Below are 21,330 nucleotides of genomic sequence, written 5' to 3'. Positions count from 1 at the left end.
TCCCCAGGCGGTGTGCAGAGATGAGGGCGGGTCCTACTAACAACTCTGGACTCTAGAACTCAGCAAGGAGCTGGTGGGACAATGGAAATGAGGGCTTTGGAATGTATCCAAACAACCTCACCGTGCTGTTCCCTCCTCCCGAGAAACTGGTCAGTACCCACGCCTGGATTGCTTTTGGCAAGCACCAAAAAAGGCTTGTCACTCTTTTCCACTTTTGTCCCCTCCTGAGTGTCTCCATAGTCTAGTAAGCCTGGACTATTACTTAAAGGAAAATCCCAGGGAATTTGGAAAGTTCATATGTAGACCCCTGTTCAGAGTCTCCTTTCCCTGACATTAAGCCTCTAGGAGTCATCAAAATTTCTGAGTTTGCTAACTCGGTGGCCAGGGAGGAATGTGTTTATTCTTCCAAGGGGCAAAGATTCCCCACTCAAAGTGACGCTGCCACATTGTGTAACCAGGAACACGGGGTGTTGCTGATGTAAACAAATGGCCAGGGGCAGGCCTGCCAGGAGCTTGGTTTCCTTTTTTCCCAGAGGTATTTCTTATGAATGGTTGTGCCCAGTGAAGCAATTTCCTGCCTTGTAAACTTCTGCCCAGCAAACCACATCTCCTATCTATCACTGCCTGGCTCTGGGTCATAAAACAATTCCCCAGAAACCAATCAGAGGCCCAACTGGGAGTCCTTGAGCAACAGGAGAATTGCCTCCACCTGCAGACGTAAGGACTCTGAGTTTGTGGCTTTTGGCACTGCAGTTTCTGAACGTAAACATCATGTGCCTTCCCCCTCACCTTACCTCTGCTCCACCAATGTGTGTGTCCCCCAGATGTGATTCTCAGGCTCCGGTTCACTTCTCAGAGGCTCTGGCTGGCTAACGACCCATTACCTTGACCTCAGGACCCCACAGCCTGGAGAACATATTTCATGTGTCACTGAGATTTACAGAGCCTGGGCGAGAGAAGTTCAGGTAGGGGCCCCCAGCCATCCAGAAGTCAGGAGACGTGGACTGAGATAATCCTGGAGCTCATTAGTTTGATTTTCACTTTGCATTTTGTGGTCCTTCAACGGGGAAACTCATCTCCCATCCCCCACTACACACTCAACCTTAGAAATGGTTGCTCATTCTTCATGACACAGTTCAAGTATCCTCCAAAGAAACTTCTCTATTATACACAAGTAAAATTTGTTTTAATCCACCTCTCTGCCTTCTAACATCAATACTCTGCCTTGTTAAATTTTCTGGTTCCCCAGCCAGACTGGAAATCCCTCTAAGGACATCTTGGGAGTCCAGCCATTCCCCCTGGTATCTGGTTTAGAGTCAGTCTAGAAAAGTCTGAATGTATGAATTGAATCATAACCTACTTTTTCCTTTTTCCTATTGTCTTGGGGCCAGCAGTGTTCAGGGTTTATTCTGGTTCTGTGATCAGGGATCACTCCTGACTGTGCTCAGTGGACTATATGTTGTGCCGGGAATGGAACCAAGGTCAGCTACATCCAAGGCAGGTGTCTTATCGAGTGTATTAGCTCTCCAGTCCCTGAATAGTTCTTATTAGGTAAGTGCCACCACACCATGCTAAGGTGTTTTTGCTTAGTGAAAATATACAACACCTATATAAAAGGAATGAAGACCTGAATTAGGCTAGTAATGAGCAGCATGACCTGGCATTGGGTATAAATTCACTGAGACTGGAGAATTCCTCTATAATCAGGAAGCCCTAGCCTGGGTCCAGGTTCTGGTTCTTTCAAATTTCAAAGGTTTTTTTTTTTCCATAAAAAAGAAAACTTTATCTAGGGGCTGGAGCGATAGCACAGCGGGTAGGGCATTTGCCTTGCACTCGGCTGACCCGTGTTCGATTCTCAGCATCCCAGATGGTCTCCTGAGCACTGCCAGGAGTGATTCCTGAGTTCAGAGCCAGGAATAACCCCTGAGCATTGCCGGGTGTGACCCAAAAAAGAAAAAAAACAAAAAAAAAACACATTATCTAAAAGGTTCTCTGAAGTCAATAAAGAGAACCCAGGGCAGAAAAGAAAACAATAGACTCAGAGAGGTTCAGCGGCTTTCCCATAGTCACACAGCTAGTCAATGGTCAAGACAGTATTTGAACCCAGAATGAGTGAGTGACCTGGAACTCCTGACTTGAGCTATTCCCCACAACTCTAGATGGAAGCAGTAAATATTTACTAACTGAACAAATAGGTGGATGAATGGTTAACCTTAATTACAGTGGCACCTTCTTGTTTTGCTTCTCTCCTATAAACATGAGCAGCATGTTTATGATTTTCATTTACATATTGGTTTAAACTTTTCAAAGTATGACTTTGGTCCACTGTAAGTTTCAAAAAAGATTAAGAAACAACCATCTTTCGCCTTCCCCTACATGTTTCTTGAGCGAGGCAACTGCTTTTTCAGAAATAATGAAGTGTCATAGAAAGAGTGGGATACAACGAAGTACATTCATCTGTATAATGGCCATCTCCACCCACAGAGATTTAAATTGAAATCTCTGGAATGTGCAAACATTATCCAAAGAGGAAAACATGTCTGTGCTTGTGATTAAAGATTGTCCTAGATAGCTCCGTTGACTGGAAACATATCCTACGAGTAGAAGGAAGACGAGCTGGGATACGGAAGGCCATGAGATCTCAGGGTCGGGCACTGGACTGATGGACCACAATCCAAGGAACTTGGCAACCATTAAAAGTTGGAAGAAGCAATGGACAGATTCTCCCCCAAATCTACAGAGGAGCGTGGCACTGCCCACATCGTGTTTTTCCCCAGGGATACTGAGCTTGAACTTTAGTTTCCAGAGCTGTGACAGATAATATTTGTGGTATTTTTTTTCTTGGGGGGGGGGTGTTGGGGTTGGGTCACTTCTCTCTCTGTGCACAGGGATCACTCCTGGAGTTGTCCAGCCGACCAGACACGGTGCTGGGATTGAACTGGATCAACTGTATACAAGGCAAAATTATACACGCTGTGTTGTTTTTCTGACTTCAGTTTTGTGTGTTTCAAGGCACCAAAATGAGTAGCAACTGGCTTCAGCAGCTGCTCAAAGTAAATATTGTTCTTCTACAGCAATATTTCTTCATCTTTTCCCACTGGTGAGTCCTTTGTGCCTGAGAGGTGCCAAGTGGCCAAACACTGCCAGGTACGCTATGGATTCACAATACGGTTGATTTTGAATTTATTTTGGGTTGTTGTGTGTTCAGAAACCTTTATCTTGTTGTTAATGTTCTTGTGACCCCCTCCTGCCCCCCCCCCCACATGTTCAGCTATACAACCCCACTTGGGAGTGCTATCCATAATTTAAGAAACTGGATTCTGGAGGAGGCAGCAATGAATAAGTCTTTACACACTGATGCAGATGACTCTGGGAATATACATTACTGTATCTTTTGTGGGAAGGAGGAGCACACCCAGTGGTACTCAGGAGACACTACTGGCAGTGTTTAGAGAACTTTGAGTGCCAGGAATCAAAAGAAAAGATAAAAAGCATATGATCATATCAATAGATGCAGAGAAAGCATTTGATAAGATCCAGCACCCCTTTATGATGAAAACCCTAGCCAAAATGGGTATAGAGGGGACCTTCCTCAACATAATTGGGGCTTTCGAATGCAAAACAAGTGCTCTAGTCCTTTGAGTCATCTCCCCGGCCCCACACATTCCTTTTAGGCAGAATTTCTCAAAGAAAGCTGCTTTGGGAATTAAGGATCTACAGACCTCCAACAAAAAACTCACTTCCCTACCCTTATGCCTCCTCTCTGTTTTCCTTTCCATTCTAGTATTGATCAGTACCTGGCAACTTGGCATACTTGCTTGGTGGTTCTTGGTTCTTGCCTCCCAGGTTAATATAAGCCCAATAGGGGGGAAAGACATTTTTAAAAACAGGGGCCACTCCTGGCAGTGCTCAGCGTGGCATGGGCCATTAGGGCTCAGGGCAGTACCCAGAGCTGCTCTGGGATCTATGTTGCCACTGGGATGGAATGCTGTCTTGGATATGCTAAGCTTGAGCTCTACCTCTTGAACCATCTCCCTGGGCCCTAAAAAGGTGACTCTGTGCATGTGTTTGTGTGTGTTGTACCCAGGGTCTCATACATGCAAGGCAATGCTATGCTGCTGAGCCACATACCCAGCTCATAAGTGAGATTTTTATTGTTGATGTTTTAGGCTAACACCCAGTGGTGGTTCTCAGGGTTGACTCTCTGGCTTGGTGTTCAGGGATCACTCCTGGTAAGGCTTGGGGACCACATGAGATGCTGGGGATTAAACTTAGGTCAGCTGTGTGCGAGGTGAGTGCCCTTCCTGCTGTATTATCTCTCTGACCCCTCATCAGTGAGATCTGCTTTTCTGTCCATGCCTAGAGGAGCATGGAGCACAGAGTACAACTCGATGGACACTGTTTGGATGAATGATTGAAAGAATGCCATGTTACAGCCACCTGCAGAGGCCTGACATCACACCAGGAAAACAGCAGCAGACATCGCATGGCCTCCTACCAGGATGCTTTCTAAAGGGCTTTTTAAAAATAGCTGACTATGGGGCTGGAGCAATAGCACAGTGGGTAGGGCGTTTGCCTTGCATTTGGCTGAACCGGGTTCGATTCCCAGCATCCCATATGGTCCCCTGAGCACAGCCAGGCGTGATTCTTGAGTGCAGAACCAGGAGTAACACCTGTGCATCGCCAGGTGTGACCCAAAAAGCAAAATAAATAAATCAATAAAAATAGCTGAGGGCCAGGGACATGACTTAGTGGTAGAGTGTATGCCTGGCATGGGTGAGACCCTGGGTTCAATCCCCAGCACCATACACACATACAAAAAGTAAAAACGGCCTGAGGTAGAGACCATGCTTAGGTTACAGTGTTTTAAATTTTATTGTTTTTTGCTTTTTTGTTTTATTGGGGGCCATCTCCAGTGGTTCTCGGGATTTAACTCCTGACTCTGTGCTCAGGGATCACTCCTGGCTATGTTCAGGGGACTATATATGGTTCAGGGGACTATATATGGTTCAGGGGATCAATGCCCGGCCAGTTGTGCGCAAACACCTTAATCCCTCTGTTATCTCTCTGGCCCCAGGATTTTTTATTTTCTACAACGTCAATGTCGATTTCATACTTTGTTCATGCTCCAGATCTTGGAATCATTGTTTTCAGACATGGTTTCCCCTTCCTTTTGTTGTTGCTGCAATGACTGGGGTGGTGGGTGAAGTGGGGGGCTGCTCATACACTTGGTGCTTATTTTCCCTTGGGTGTGTTTAGCTGTGGCACTTGACTCTGAGTGTGTCTGCAAGGGCCACACTCTGTCACCATGGTGCTTTCTGGGAGTCTCCACGGTGTTGAACATATGCAAGTGCTCAGACATCTTTATCTGGTGTGTGCCAGGGCTCCCACACTTTACACACCTGGCTGTGTGCCAAACATCACATACTTTGCCATGGTGTTGGGGCAGCCCAAAGAACAGAGTTGGTGGGCCTACACTTGGTGCATGTGGGCAGCACTGGGGATCAAACTCATGCTTTGACAACGGAGCCATCCCTGGGGTGGCTCTGTATATATATATATATATATACACACACATATATGTATATATGTATATATACATATATGTATATATACACACACACTATATATATATATATTTTTTTTTTGCTACAGTCAAAATGTTTTCCAAAGTTGGCAATACCACCCCACTATGGGGTGCTGGAATGACCTAGGAGGTACTATTATCCACAAGTGTAATTGTTGGTGTGGTGTGTGTGTGTGTGTGTGTGTGTGTGTGTTACTTTCTGTTTATTTGCTTAAAGAGGACAGATTGGGTCAGAGGGATCTGAGTGATTCCTTTTTTTTTCTGAAAAGGGGGAGATAGATCAAATAAGTTGGGGAACATCAACCATAGGCCATTCTTGTGTGAGGTGAGCCTCATTATCTTTATTTTTGTGGTGATTAGTTTTGTTTGCTTGCTTGCTTTTTTGGTACTTTTGGAAGTGCTGGGGATCAAACCCATGCCATTCAGCCTCATCCCTAGCCTTCATTTAGTTCTGATTTACAATTCTCTAATTAGTGATTTTTTTTCCCCCACATGTCTGTGGCCGTTTGATGTCTTCTTTGGAGAAGTGTCCATGTTGGTCTTTTACCCACTTTTTGATTGGGGTCATTATTCCTCTGTTGTGTGAATTCGAAATATACAATTTTGGATACCAACCACTTGTTAGATGTATGATGTGTCAATCTCTTCTCCCTTCAGACTGGGATTAATCTTTGTCTTAAGAGATAAATCTTTGGGACTGGAAGATAGTATTGCAGTTAGAATGTACCTAACCTGGTAAGATTCCTAGCATGTTCCCTGGGCATCATTGATTGCAGCCCTGAATACTTCCAGCACTTCTCAGGTCTGCCCATCATTCCTGGCACTGAAGAACCTGGGGAACCAGGCACCCTTGGACCCAGGCATTGAATCACCAGTTACCTGGAAATTACTGGTGGGGCACTAGGTTTCCTGAGCACTGCTTGGGAGGCTCCCTCACCAAAAAATAAATGAATGAATGAATGCATGAATAAATAAATAAATAAATAAAGTTTTTTGGGGCCAGGATGGCTCAACAGTAGAGATTTGGGCTGTAAAGTTTTGAATTTGAGCCCCACTATTGCCTAAAAGAAAAAAATCCATGGCCAGAGTGATAGTCTAGTAGGTAAGGGACTTGCCTTGCACATAGCCAATGTGGGTTCTATCCCCGGCACCCCATATGTCCCTAAGCCTGCCAGGAATGATCCCTGAGTACAGAGCCAGGAATAAATTGTGAGCACACTGTTGGGTATGATCTCAAAAAAAAAAAAATCCCAATTAAAGCTTTATCTTTTTACCCCTCCTTTCTTTTTTGAGAGGAACTCAAGGTGATTGGTTTATTAGGATGAAGTGCAGGGAAGGGGCAAGTGTGTGGCCCAGTTACAACCTGTGTTTGTGGAGACAGTGGAGCTGGTGGTAACTGGGGCAGCAGCTGGTATTGTGTGCTTTTGAACCGTGGACAGATATAGACTCCTGTTTTGGATGTTGCCCTCCTCCACCTGCTCTGTGCCTTTTTCCTGAGAAGGCCTTTCCTCTCTCTACTTGCAAGTACTATGACACCTACACCCGGGAAAGAAGTGGACATGCAGGAGGGTATCAAGTCCCGTACATCCCAGAGACTGAGGGATAGAACGCAGCCATGATGTAGACCTTGGTTGAGATTCCAGTATTCGCTCAGTCCTAGGGATGATTCCGCGAGAGCGGAGTTGGGGTGGTGTTTGGTTGGCTTGAGTCTGTATGGTGTCACTGAACTATTCTGTTCGAAAGGACTGGGATATGTTGGGTGTTTGAAGACATGTTGGATAGCACTGTGTGGTCCACTCATGGCAAGCTCATGTTTTGAGAGCACATGAATTCCTACATCAGCCCTGATATCTCCTTGGGAGAAGACATCTGTTTCCGGTGGACCCCACTGTTCTGTGCTCTCTGAGCTCTTCCCACCCTCCATCAGAAGCACCAGGCCTCTTGGCTCTCCACGGCCTTCACCCACCTCACCACTTCACCACAGTTTATTCTCTTCTTTTCCTTAGGGGGCTAAGACTCTCTGTAGTCAAGCCTTTATCACCCCTTTGTCAGCTCTTTCTCAATTCCCTCCCTTCCTCTTGGCTCACTAGTTCCAGTATCATTCCAGTAGCACTGTAGCACTGTCCTCCCATTGTTCATCGATTTGCTAGGGCGGGCACCAGTAATGTCTCCATTGTGAGATTTTTTGTTACAGTTTTTGGCATATTGAATATGCCACAGGGAGCTTGCTAGGCCCTGCTGTATGGGCAGGATACTCTCGGTAGCTTGCCGGGCTCTCCGAAAGGGACAGAGGAATCGAACCCAGGTCAGTTGTGTGCAAGGCAAATGCCCTAGCCCCTGTGCTATCACTCCAGCGCTTTATTTCTGTGTACCGTTCCAGTACACAGAAATAAACCCAATCAATGATCTGACCACTGAAATTTTCTCCACCAAGCATCAAAGTCGTGATGTTGCCTGGAAATAGCTACAAAGCCCAGAAGACTGGGCACAGGAGCCCCTGACAGAGAGAAGAGCACCACACAGCCCTCCCCATGTGCCACACTCCTAACCCCTTCACACGGATTAACTCATTGACTCCCTAAATCATCTGACATAGCTGGAACTTTTTTTTCCTTTATCATCACCCTGATTTTATGTAGGACAATGACAGGGTTAGGGGTGGGTTTGGAGATTCTAATCAGGGCATTCTGGTTCTAAAGGAGATATCAGAGACCTGGCCCCTGGCTGTGGGCCAAGATTCTGATTCCCCCTCACTGTGCATTGTATTCTTATCCACCTGAATGCAACAGCTAACACTCCAGTTACCTGTATGCTTGGGGGTTGGGAGATATTTTATTTCTGATCCTCAGAGCTTCGCCCAGAGCCCACCCTAGAAGATCTCAGCAGATAATGGTAAAAATGGCACCTCTCTTAGCCTGGACTCAGGGTACAAGGAGAAGTCTTCATGAATGGTGGTCCAGAGGGGTGGAAAGTATTAGTTGCAAATAGATCTTTGAATTCATTTTCTGCCTAAACTCAAACACAGTGGTCTCTTTTTTCTTGCAGCCAGTGGAGGTAGGGTGCTGCTTGGTTTAAAAAGGAGGTGCTTGTATTGGGGAGAGAGCTCAGGAGTCATGGGTGTATGTTTTGCATACCATGGGACCCTGAGTCTGAATCCTGGAACCACATGGTCTCCCTAGCACCGCTGATGGGCCTGAGGAGCTCTATATTCTCAGGTCCTTGCTTGAGCTGTTCAGCCTTGTTAATTAGGCCTGCTAGGAGTGGTCCCTGAGCATGCATGGCTTGGGAGGCTTCACAAAAGAGGGCTTGGGTAGGAAATGTCCCTAGAGACTTCTCTTATCCACCAGTGCTTCTTCACCCCACCTCTGTTACAATAATAATCATGTTACAAGATCAGAATATCAAATGCAGGTACTTACTGTTTCAGGGGATACACTGTAGGCTATGAGTGTTCCAGAGGAAACACTCATAGGCTATAAACACTATAAGTCCACATATAGACTTCCTGTTTAAGCTAGATCCGATGCCTCTAGGCCCTTCCTATAACTCCCAGGGGCTGACCAATAAAACATCTCATCAGCAGGAGGGGATTTCGGCCTCTCCCAACACATAGTGATCAGCTTTGGTCCCAGACTTTCTCAAGCCCACTCAGCATTTTCTCTTGACTATTTCAGCCCAGATGACATTGTCTAGGAGGGCAAGGAACCCAAGAAGAAGGTAAACATTTCCATGCCCATCCGGCACTGCCTGGGGAACGTGGCAGGCACTCAGGAAACTTCCCCCGCCTTGAGAAGCACATCTTCTGCAACATGAGGGTTTGGAAGCACTTGTTACTTGAGGCCTGGTCAGCATAATTCCTCAGCTAACACTTGTTTAGAAGCAAAACCTCACATTCTGACAGATCTATGTTGCACAAAAGGGAAGAGAACAGGAGGTGAGTGAAATGGAAGAAAGGGGCTTAAAGAATCAACTCCTCTGGGGCATGACTAAGTTCTGGGGGTGTGCACGTGACAACTTTTGTTAATAATACTATGCCAGATAGTTGAAAGTTTCAAGGAGAGAAGACCTTAAAAATTTTCATCATGACAGAACAAAACTACAACTATGTATGGGGATGGAAGTGAACTTATTGTGACACTGTGATCGTATTACTGTATTCACAAATATCAAATCATGCTGCAAATTTGAAATGAATATACTATGTGTACCTATTTATTTTTAGTTTGGGGACTACACTCAGCAGTGTTCAGGGCGTACTTCTTGCTCTGTACTCATGGATCACTCTTAGTGGCGATCAGGGGACTACATGGGGTGTACGGGATTGAACCTGGGTTGGGCACATACCAGGCAAGAGCTCTACTCACTGTACTAGTTTTTTTTTTTTTTAATGCGACAATAATGAGGGCAGGTTCAGCCTCCTTCCTGCAGTCATATGGGATTGTTTGTGGCAAAGACCCTGCCAGGGGCGTCCAGATCTTTGGCTTTGGCTTTTGCTTTACTTGTATTCACATCCCTATCCAAACAAAATACAGTGGAGGAGGCACTATCAGATAGCCTAGAGTTCTAGTGACTCTACAACCTACTGAAGAGAGAGACGGTGGGAGAAAAAGATAAAATTAAGGCCTAAAATGAGGTTGGAAAAATGACTCCCAGTGTTCCCATTCTCCCTACTTCTGATCTGTGCAGGCACCAAGAGGTGGTTTGAGAACGTCAGTCCTGGTGCATGGCAGGGAAGGAGATGGCGTTTGCTCCTGTTTTGACCAGATGTCCTCGGAGGAAGGTGTGGAGTGTGTCTGGAAGAATAGATAATTCCTACCGCAGTGGCAAGACCAGCAAAAAGACATGGGATGAGATGGTCACAGGTTCGATGGAATAGGTAGAACATTCCCAGGAGACTGGGGGCCAAGTTTTCTTGAATTGGATGGGGACAACTGTCAGAGACAGACCTAGGAGACTCTGGGCAGTGAGAAAATAAGTTGCTTTAATGGGAGACTTTCTAAAAGGGCAATTTTGTATCTTGTGCTATTCAACAGTCACTTTTCCTGACTAGAGGTTTCTTAAGGGTACACTCACTGAATCCCTGGCCCCACTATAACAACTAAGACATTGTTCTGACACAAAAATTCAGCTCTTCTAAGGGACCCAGAGGCATGTCTTAGCATTAGGAGGCTGGCATTAGTGAAGGCAGTCCAAAATATATAGTCCCTGGGCATGTCAAGGCCTGAGGAAGGTTACAGGGAATTCTGGTGACTTGGGATATTTCCCCACGGGAAGAAGGGGACAAATCACATGGAAAATTCCACTCTGGTCTTTACGAAGAAAACAGGCACTTTGGTATTATATACAGGGCCAAGGGGAGAGGAGGTGGAAGGGAAATTGCACTTAATTACAGTAGTTTATAGTTTACACCCATTGGACAAATTTACTTCTTTAAAAGAAATCTCAGAATCATTAAGGAGGGGCCTGGGGAGGGAGCTGCTGATATTTACAGTGTATCTGGCTCAGTTCAAGGCACATGCGTCCTCCTTTCCTCGTGAACTCAGTAACAGATTCAAGTTTTCACATCAGTTTGTTCAAAGAAGGAGCATCATGTCGACACTACGATTTTTTCCTCTCTCCCTTTTCCGTGGTTTCCAGTCTTTCATGTGGAGGACAGGTGGGAGAGCATGTCATCTTCTTGGGAGAGGCATCGTGACAATACTGCATAGAAGGGAAGCTGGGCTTCAGGCGGTGGCTCCCGGGAGCGGATTGTCTGCGGTGCCGGCAGGATGTCCGGGAAGCAGGGACTCTGGCTGATGCTCGTCGCGTCACCGAGCTTTTCTGTGGTCACTGCCCAGAGGATGATGGTGTGGAAAACAGTCTTCTGGTTGCCGGACACAGAGTCAGTGGTGTGTGGACATCACCAGGCTTGGAGAGGACACTGCAGAGAGAGGGGCAGAGACAACTCAGGGGGGTGCACCAGGCTGAGCAGTGTGGATCAGTGGTGTGGCTTTGCCAGGGAACGTGAGGCCCAGTTCAAGCAGCAAAGAGCCAGAGGCAGAGGGGTGAGGGCAGGGCCCTCCTGCAGGCCTGGCTTTGCATTGCTGGGCCCAAACCACACATTCTAAGAAAATCTGGATCCTGCCTTTTCCGGTCACTTCAGAGAAATTCACTGCAGCACTTAGGGCCATAATCATGATCTTTATCCTGAATTTGGGCTCGCTGGCCAGTGACATTGGTACTAGGATGTGCAAAATGAGGTTGCATTGGTGGCTGGTGGGAAGGTCTTGTCTCATCCTGAGCCCTCTCAAAATAAGGTTCTCAGACTCTGAACTTCTTAAACTTTCCCACTTGAGACGCCGACTGCCCCCACACCCCGAACTCTCCCCATTTTTTTAAACCTGAGAAATGCAATGTAGACAAATACTGCTAGAAAAGCCTTGGATTTATTATGTGGTTGATTTTGATCTAAGTTTTGATTGATGTATGCTCAGAAACTTTCCACAGTTGCCAATTCTTCTGCAACCCCTCCTCCATTTGGTTATATAACTTATGGAATTGCTACCTGTTAGCTGGGAGCTAGACCATCATTGCTTGAATTTCTATGACAAGTGCCAGAGATCTGGTAAACAAGTAGATACTGACTCAGAGGCCGAGGATGAGCTCGGTATCCGCACACATAATCAATCACACATAAGGTTATGTGTTGCTGATCTACTTTGAGCCAAAAGGTTTGCAAAGGTCAGAAAATTGCCACTCACTCAATGAAAAAATAAGAACAAAAAATGGCAAAGCATTTCATCCAGTTTCTTACTCTTAGGCCAAGAAACTCAGGACCTGAGAAAGGCTCCAGTGATTAAAGGCCTATGATGCCAGGCTCTGGAGTCCCAAGAACAGAAGGAGAGCGCCCTGGAAAGTCAATACCCCACCCACCTCGGGCAGCCTCCCCTTGTGAAAACCTCATTCATTTCACCTGTCATGGAGCATCATTCCACTTCTTTTGTATTTGAGGGAGTCCCTTTACTTGGGGAGAGAGGGAACTCTCCAACCAGTGATCAAGGGGACCCATCGCAGGGAGGAAGTCCTGGGGGTACTCAGCTGCCCAGCTGGGCATTCAGACTGTCAACAAGATCTTTAAGTTTCATTGCTGTTCAGGCCTAGTGGTGCTGGGGTAACCATGTGGTGCCAGGAATGAGATTTGGGGCCTCTATATGCAAGGCAGCACTTTGAGCCACCTCTGCATTCTGGGGAGTTTCTTTTGGAGTCCTTCTATTTCATTCTTCCCTTTCCCTTTTTTGGAGAAAGGATCTATCTTTTAGCTTTGCAACTAAATTCTCTTGACTCTGACTCTTATGTTCCCAGTTATAACATTAGATGATGTCGTCATTCTGTTTGTCTTACAGATTGGCAAAGTAAGGTTCCAGGTGAACCGGTGAACTGGCCAAGGTCTCAGACCTGACGGTGCCTGGCTCCCTCCCTGCCTTGGTCCCTTCTCTGGTACTCTGAGGTCAGGAGATGCCTACTTGCTTAAACTCTGGGTCACAAGCCTGTCTCCTATCCTCAGCTGCAGTCAACAGTTGGTCATGGAGTCACTCAAGGGACTGAAGTCCCCAGAATAATGTTTGGGGCTACTCTTTGCAGTCCTGTGTTCGGCAGAGACCCCATGCTAGATTACTCTCTACTAGTCTTCCCAGTGGGACTAGACCGGGCCTTGTATGCGGATGCAGGGTCTAACTCTTTAGTATTCTTGCGACCCTGTTTGGGAGCTTCAGATACCCTTTGCCTCCTCTTCCTCCCTCACACTCCCAACCCCCTCTCTCAAACCTCTTTGCTTCCCACTATCAGTCTTCCTCCCTCCCGCCCCCCTCCCCACCTCCCTACAATTTTCAGATTTCAGGAGGAGGAGAGAGAAAACTGCTTGTGACCTTGCAGGTTTCAATAGGAGAGCAAACAAGAAGGGCCGATAAGGAGACGCCAGCAAGATTCTACGACCTGTCATTAGGACGGGGCTTCCCGGCTATCACATGTTTGCTCACATAATAAAATGGTGGCAGAGCCCTAAATGTTGTCCAAGGAACTAGAGCTATTTGCCCCCTTCAGAGTCTAAACACAAACATCTGATAAGGAGGGTGCTGTGGGTCCTGAGTGCCTGAGACCCTTCCCCAGAGGGCTCTGGCTGCCAAGGAGCCCCTGGACTGAGAGAGGGAGCTGTTCAGGACATTCTCCTTTTAAGAGGATTTTTGTCCTAAGGCTGTTGAACAGTTAACACTTATCAGGGGCCTCATGTGCCCACTTCCCAGGCTCAGTAAGGCCCTCAGTAAGATTCTGACCCCAGCCCTTGGAGGCTTGTAGGTGTTGGTTCATTCAGCACATTCTTGAGTGGTTCACATGCTGCACTCTTTTCTAGGTGCTGGGAATACAGCTGTCAACACCATCTTTAAGTTTTATTGCCAGTGTTTGCTGAGTAGAACTTGTGCACATCCTCAGAGAATTTACAATCCAGCAAGTGTTCTGAGCAATAAGAACAGGCATGCACACACATTGTGTATAGGTGCAAACATACGTTTGTAGGTAGAGATGGATGAGCCCTCTAGATCAGTGTTTTTCAGTCTAAGTTGGCCATACAACCCCACTGTGCCCCCAGGATATTCCAAGGGAGCCACAGGTGAAAACTGCATAAATGGAGGCCATGGCAGGAGACTGGGGGACCCACTGAAAGGACAGGGAAAGAGCCAGAGTCAGAAAGAGATCAAGAACAAGGGCATCTGACACTGTGGGGCGCAGACCTATATGGGGTCATCTAACTTAAAAAATATTGTTTTGAAATAAATTCAAGTTGTATTACCAGTAAGTATACCTATAGACCCTGGGTCATATAAACATTTCTAGGACAAACATGAGAATTAGTCTACAGAACTGAGCATACTATAGCAGGGGGCAGGGAATGGGGAAGTGAGGACTGGGATGGAGGGAGGTGAGGGCACAGGGACAATAGTGGAGGGAAGCAGACACACTGGTGGAGGGTGGAGGGTTGGACCGTTGTATGCACAAATCCCTGACATTGGCAGTATTGTAAGTCATAGCGCTTCAAATAAAAAGCAAAAATTCGTAGGGCCAAAAGGGGGTTGTGAGTGTAGTGTTAATAAGCCCTGTGCTAAAAATGTCTGCACAGCAAGAAGTTAGGGGGACTTGGAAAGGGGAATATTTTGAGGAAGAGGATCAGGAGGTGACACCCGCAAGTGTGTCACTTCCCAATGAGGTGAGTGTGGGCTGAATGGAATGGAGGAGCAAACATATGAAAAGGAGCATTCAAGGGTATTTCCAGCTGCAGAGACCACAAATGCTCCAAAAATGCTCCAAAAAGCAGGGTTACTTCAGCTCTGGACTGACTCAGGAGGAGAGACAGAGGGAGGAGAGGAAGAAGGCTGGACAGAGGTTTGACCACATAGATCTCTGGACATCTCCATTTCAGCTGGGTTGCCGTGAGAAGTTGTTGGAGAGTTTTGACCGGAGCATAGCTGGTGAAATGATCGACATCATTTTTTAAGAGATTATTTTGGCAGCTGCATAGAAACAAGAGTGGAGGAGGGACTGGGGAGTAAGGGGCAGTGTCAGTGATCAAAGAGACACAGAAGGACTAGAAGGAAGGGGTCATGAGAGGTAGCCAGATTTGGGGTGCATGTAAAAGACTCCCTATCAGCATTTGTGGATGGGCTGGAAATGGAGAAAATTCAGAGTACTTGCAGGTACTTCACCTGAACTTCTACCATTGTTTTGGAAGTGGAGAAACTCAAGGAAGAAGCAATCTGACTGGGGGAAAGAGGTGCGGTGAGGTTCTATGTTAGACATATTCAATTTGAGAGGCTTATCAGATACACGAGGCATATATGGGGTATATGCCAAAGATGCACTGGATTTTTTAGTCCATTTAGAGGGGACAGAGGACAGGCAACATCAGAACACTTGATTCAAAGCCAGTGCAGTAGAGGAGATTCTGTGAGAGTGAGCATGCAAGAGAAGAAGTTGAAGAGTGAACTTCGGGGCCCTCCAGCAATAGATGTTAGGAGGATGAACTGCCAGTTGGGCAAATGAGGAGAGGTCAGAAACCTGAGAGGGAAGAACTGGGGATGAGTGTTGTCCTAATAGTCGAATGAAAAAAGATGGAATACCAGGCTGTGTCAGAGACAGAGACTCTTGGACATGAGAGATAAGATAGAAGATAAGGTGCTTACTCCACACAACCGACCCTGTTCTATCACTTGCAACACATATAGTCCCCAGAGCACTGCCAGGGATAAATCCTGAACAAAGAGCCAGGAATAACCCCTGAACATAACCAGATATATCTCAAACTCTAGCGTGGGCAGGGGGCAAGAAGAAGGGGAGAGATAGAGACACACACACGCAGAGAGAGAGAGAGAGAGAGAGAGAGAGAGAGAGAGAGAGAGAGAGAGAGAGAAGATTGAATAACAGGTATGGAAGTATTAGTGAGCCTAACTAGAGTGCTTTAAGTGGAGTGTGATGGAGTCAGAGTCAGCTGGAGTTGAGAGGGAGTATAGCAATTCTCTTCCACTGTTTTTAATTTGAGTGAGATTATAGTTCCATTAATTAAAAGGAGTAATTATAATTCAGTTTTACAGAGGAGGAACTGAGGCCTAGAGAGATGCTAAGGAAATAAAGAAATGGTCTAGGGACCAACAGAAAATCACTCCCTTCCATCTCCTGAGGGGCATCAATGGACTTAAATACCCTCTGTCTATTAAAATGCTTTTCTGCTCTAGTGTCTTAAGACACTTCAGGATTGCCACATGGGGAGGCCAAGTTTAATCCAGCAGCCAGGGACTGGATGTTTCCTTTGGAACAAACACTGAACTAAGTATCCTGGGATTCTTACTTCATCTTGTCTTTCCTAGGGTGCCAGAAAAGAAGAATCATTGTTATTGTACCATGAGTGAGGAAACGGGAGCTTGGCCAGGCTAAGACCTGTCACCGAGGTCGCACAGGAGAAAGCCAGAGTCCTCTCACTCCCAGGTGCTCTTGCTTATCAGACCCTACTGCTCAGCACTGCAAGCAGCTGGAGATTAACGACAAGGCACCCCTGATCAGGCACTGCTCTGGGCCCTTCTCCTGACCTCTCCATAAACAAGGAAGTGGCGCATTGGGCTGAGGGTTGTGGAAACAGGAGTTGGCTCACAGCCTGCCCACACTTGTTCTGAGGTCAGTACTTGTTGCGGTCTTGTCTCCAGACCCGTGGGGCATTGTTTTGCAGAAGCTTGGGCACATACCCATTCAAAGAGTAACCTAACTCATCAGCACCCTAGGGTAGAGAAGGAGGTTGCAGAGCAGAAGCTCTGGACAGGATGGATGGCAGCAACTGTAGAAAGTTCTGGCAAGGAAGTCTCAGCCAGAGGTTCCTGAAACCTGATCCACAACTGGAAAGACTCGATCAAATTCAGATGCTGCCATTAGCCTTATATTTGTATAACCTTGGGTCATTAGTAGGAGAGCTTAAGAATGGCTATTGGGCGTCATCTCTCCACCTGCCCCATATGAATCCTGGCAGCCGCAAATCTCCAGAACCCAATGAAAAACCCAGGTACATGGGACCAATGACTGAAAACTCCAGGCCTTAAGGGATTGAGGATTGTCTCTCCTTCCCATCTCCCTTTCGGGGTCCTGGCTGTCACACCCATGAACTGCCTCCAGGTGCCACTTAAGTGCATTAATGGCCATGATCCAGAGACGCACAAAGAATCTCAGAACTGATCAGCTTGCTGCAGAGATGTCTCCAGACCCCATTCTAAATTTAAATTTTATTAAATTTTATTTAATAAATTTTATAGATTTGTTATTAAATTCTAAATTTAAAATTTTAGAATTCCAGGAGCATGTGGCACAAAAGCAGCCACACAACATCTCATGCTATTCATAACAAGCAATACAAAATAAATTATCTAGCATCTGCCTGTGGGCTGGAGCGATAGCACAGCGGTAGGGTGTTTGCCTTGCGCGCAGCCAGCCCAGCCAAGCCGGGTTCAATTCCTCCGCCCCTCTCAGAGAGCCGGCAAGCTACCAAGAGTATCTCGCCCGCACGGCAGAGCCTGGCAAGCTCCCCGTGACATATTTGATATGCCAAACACAGTAACAACAAGTCTCATGATGGAGATGTTACTGGGCCCGCTCGAGCAACAACGGGAGGACAGTGTGCCTGTGGGGCAGGCTTGAGTGGTGGCGGGAAACTTCGAAATAATGGTGGTGGGAAGGTGTAATTGGTGGTGGGATTGGTGTTGAAATATTGAAGGTAATCAATCATTGTGAACAACTTGAAAAATAAAATAAAAAACAAAAAAATGTTTAAAAACAAAAACAGAACAAAAAAGAATGGCTATTGGAAAGTGAGAGTTGTTTCAAGCATTTCCAATGAGAAGATCAAGTCTGGAAGCCTAACTCCAGATTTATTACTTACAAAAACTTGGCCACTACCTGTCCCACCTGGGAATCTCAATTTTTGGCTCTAAAAACCAGACATAAAAATATCATTTTTGCAGGATGAATGGGATGGTTCACTGGGAAAGGTGAAATGGAAAAACCACCCTCCCCCAGCACTGCCAGCTCTCTGGGAAGCACTAAAATCATCCAAGATATGAATAAATTAATAACTGTATGAGCTCAGCATCAACTATCAGCCAGGTTAAGCACAAAGAATATGGGTACTTTGAAAGGTCTCCAAAGTACTTGCTTTTTCATCTCCCCAAGCGATAGGTGAGATAGTGTATTTGTGCCTGTAGGAGAAGGTTGAGGGGATCCAGAGTCCGCCTCCAGAGAAAAAAAACACATTCTGCTCCTAGGAAACTGGATTGTCAACCTCCTGTGACCACATGTAGGTCGATAAATGAGTTAAGAATGGAAGGAGTGGATGGAAAAGATGTGTTAAGGAGCAGGAAGAGGGAGATGGTTACCATTTCCTGACAATGTCATTACCTGACTCTTTAGGCTGATGAGGTGAGCATGCTGGCCCCCAAGCCCCCACATATAAATAAAGCAACAAAGTCTCAGTAAATTTACAGCCCAAAAGCGAGAAAACGCAGATGAACCCAGATCTGGCTTCTTGAAGGCATCTTCTTGGCCAGGAGGTTGTCCTGGGAAGCTGACACTGACATGGGTGTTCCCCATGGCCTGGTTATTGCTACCATAAGCAGGGAAGAGTGTATAGTCCTGGGGCTGGATGACAGGGGTAGGGTGTTTGTCATGCATCTGTCCAACCTGGGTTTGATCCCTGGCATCTCATATGGTCTCCCAAGCCCGCCAGAAGTGATCCTGGTATGTAGAACCAGGAGTAAGACCTGAGCACCACCAGGCATATCCTACAAAAAAAGTTTGGGTGGAGAGACAAAGACAGAAAGAGAGAGAAAAGAGGGGGGTGCAGAGAAGGAGAGAGGGCGAGAGGGAAGAGAGTGGAAGAGAGAAGAAGGGGGAGAAGGAGGAGGAGGGGTGGGTGTTGGAACATTATATGACTAACCCAATCATGAACAAGTTTGTAACTGTGTATCTCATGGAGATTTAATTAAAAAATAGTAAATGTAAAAAAATAAGTTGGTGGTACCGAACTCTTCAATCATAGATAGCAGAGGGATTCTCCTTGACACCTGGGCTCCCTGGACCCCAGTTGATGGTCTTGCTAGTTTTGTTTGGAAAAGAACACTTTATCTTGTTTGGTTTTGGTTTTGGGGCCTCACCTGGCTGTGTTCAGTGCTTACTCCTGGCTCCATGCTCAGGTATCACTTCCAGTGGGCTTGGGGGACCGTATAGGGTACCAGGGATTGAATCAGGCTGAATGTGTGCAAGGCAAGCACCGTCTCCACTGTACTATCTCTCTGGCTCCCAGAAAATACTTTAAAACCAAGACAAAGCACAATTCCCATCAGGTCTGTTGTGACACTCACTAGAATTGTTGACCTGAGGGATGGGGCTTATGTGGCACCTATGCCCACGCTCACCGTTTCTGCCCTCCTCAAGGGCTGTTTGGAAAATACTGAAGCTGTAGTGACTTGTTACATGTCCCAATAGTTTGCAGATAAAGCTATGTGAGGACTTCGTTTTTAATCTTTCTCTCTCTCTCTCTCTCTCTCTCTCTCTCTCTCTCTCTCTCTCTCTCTCTCTTTGGCTTTGAGGGAGGGTCTCCCAAGCAGTGCTCGAAGGCATTTGTCAGTTAGGTTGTGGTTCAATATGAAGACCCAAGATTGTGATGCAGACCTCAGTAGTGCTTTGTAGTGCTCTAAGAGTCACTCCTAGAGGTGCTCCAGGGAACACAAGCAGTGCTGGGAACTGAACTGGGGTTGGCCACATGCAAGATACCTTATCCCTAGTACTATCTATCTGGCCCATTAAATTGTTAACTCTTATTCTTGACTGTTAAAGATCATAAGAGCAGCAATTGCCATGGGTATTTTACTTTTCTATGGGACAACATCCAATATTGCCCCAGGGTCCAGGAGGCACCCCTGAGGGTGCTGGGGGGGGGGTGGGGGGGCACAGTGTTGGGGAAAGAACTCAAGTCTTAGCACATATCTAGCATTGAAGCTCTCATCCCCGGCCCTGAAATGGGTACCTTCAAAATAGATATCAGAGGAGTCTCCAATTTGAACCAGTCTGGAGGTTTATCTCTAAAATGTATCATCTAGGTGATGTTGGGCCCATCACTCTCCATCTATGAGCCTCCATTCATTCTTTGTACTGCTTAGGAGGTTTCAATGAAAAGAAAGTGAGCAGAATAAAATAGAAAGTGCTAATGCAGGACTTTGTCCCTGCTGAGTATAACCATCCCCCACATCCTTCAGGTGCTCAGCATCTGGGACACGGAAGCAACATCGAAGCCACTTGAGAGTTGCTCCTGCAGCTTCCAGGTCAGCTGACCACTGGGACCGTGGAGGGGAGAAGCCATGTGGAGGCCGGGGCAGTGTCTCGAAGAGCATCTTAAAGTATTTTTTATTAAGAGACTATTTCCTGCATTTGAAGGACTTGTTTCAACAAGCAAGCATCAAAGTCTGCTTGGGAAAGACAGGAATAATTAATCACAGCCCTGTCTCGGGCTGACCAAGCGGCAGATGGATTGATAAACCTTTCAAAGGGGAAGGTATTCCCAAGGAGGGCTGCTGCGCCTGGCTGCCCCTGATGGAGATTTGTGAGCCCAGAGAAATGTTTTCTCTGCTCACTACAAAGAGTGGGAACTCGCACGGGAGTCGGAGGGCAGGGCAATGGGGGGCCGAGGGGGGCCTTTCATCTTCCATTGGGTGAGAGAAGAGTGGCAACGCTGGTCTCACACACGTCTCCCTTACCCTCTCCATCTCCAGAGGTGAGCTGCTGGGTCGGTGGGACCTATTTGAGCACAAGTTGGACTGGGGACTGATGCCACCTGACCTCGTCAAATCCTGAGAACAAGTCTAGCTCTCCAATTTAAAGATGAGGAAATGAAGATGGGGTGGGGTGGGGGAGTCAAGGTCACAGAGCAGAGGTCACCTGCTCTGCCACTGTAGGGGGTGGTGGGGAGAAAGGGAAAAGCAGAGAAGCCCCAGCCCATGAAAGAACCAGAGGAAGTGCAAGTTACCCAGCGCAGAGGGACGAAAGACCACAACAAGACTGAGCTGGATTGTGCGTTTCTGATGTGAAGTTCAAGGTTGTCTCCAGCTTATCTAGTAATCAATGCGGGCCAAACAGTTCCCACACTGCAGGGACCCCAGCGACTGAAAGGTCCTATTGTGTCCCCA

At 46.6% G+C, this 21,330-nt stretch overlaps 1 protein-coding gene across 3 annotated transcripts in view; it reads right to left on the bottom strand.

Annotated features, from left to right (window-relative positions):
- Window positions 1-11,431: 11,431 nt before the first annotated feature.
- HNF1B (HNF1 homeobox B) overlaps window positions 11,432-21,330 on the bottom strand; it is a 65,977-nt gene continuing 56,078 nt past the window's right edge. For 2 of the 3 annotated variants that reach the window (XM_056127767.1, XM_056127768.1), the window contains one exon: window positions 11,470-11,507. In XM_056127767.1, the coding sequence (XP_055983742.1) occupies window positions 11,470-11,507 (38 nt within the window). Of the gene's footprint in view, window positions 11,508-21,330 lie in introns of all 3 variants that reach the window. The other variant, XM_056127766.1, reaches the window with a different exon arrangement.

The sequence above is a fragment of the Sorex fumeus genome, unplaced genomic scaffold (genome assembly GCF_029834395.1).
Source record: "Sorex fumeus unplaced genomic scaffold, SorFum_2.1 ptg000063l, whole genome shotgun sequence".
Lineage (NCBI taxonomy): Eukaryota > Metazoa > Chordata > Mammalia > Eulipotyphla > Soricidae > Sorex > Sorex fumeus.
Note: the sequence above shows the minus strand (reverse complement) of the source record. Positions and strands in the feature narration are given on the sequence as shown.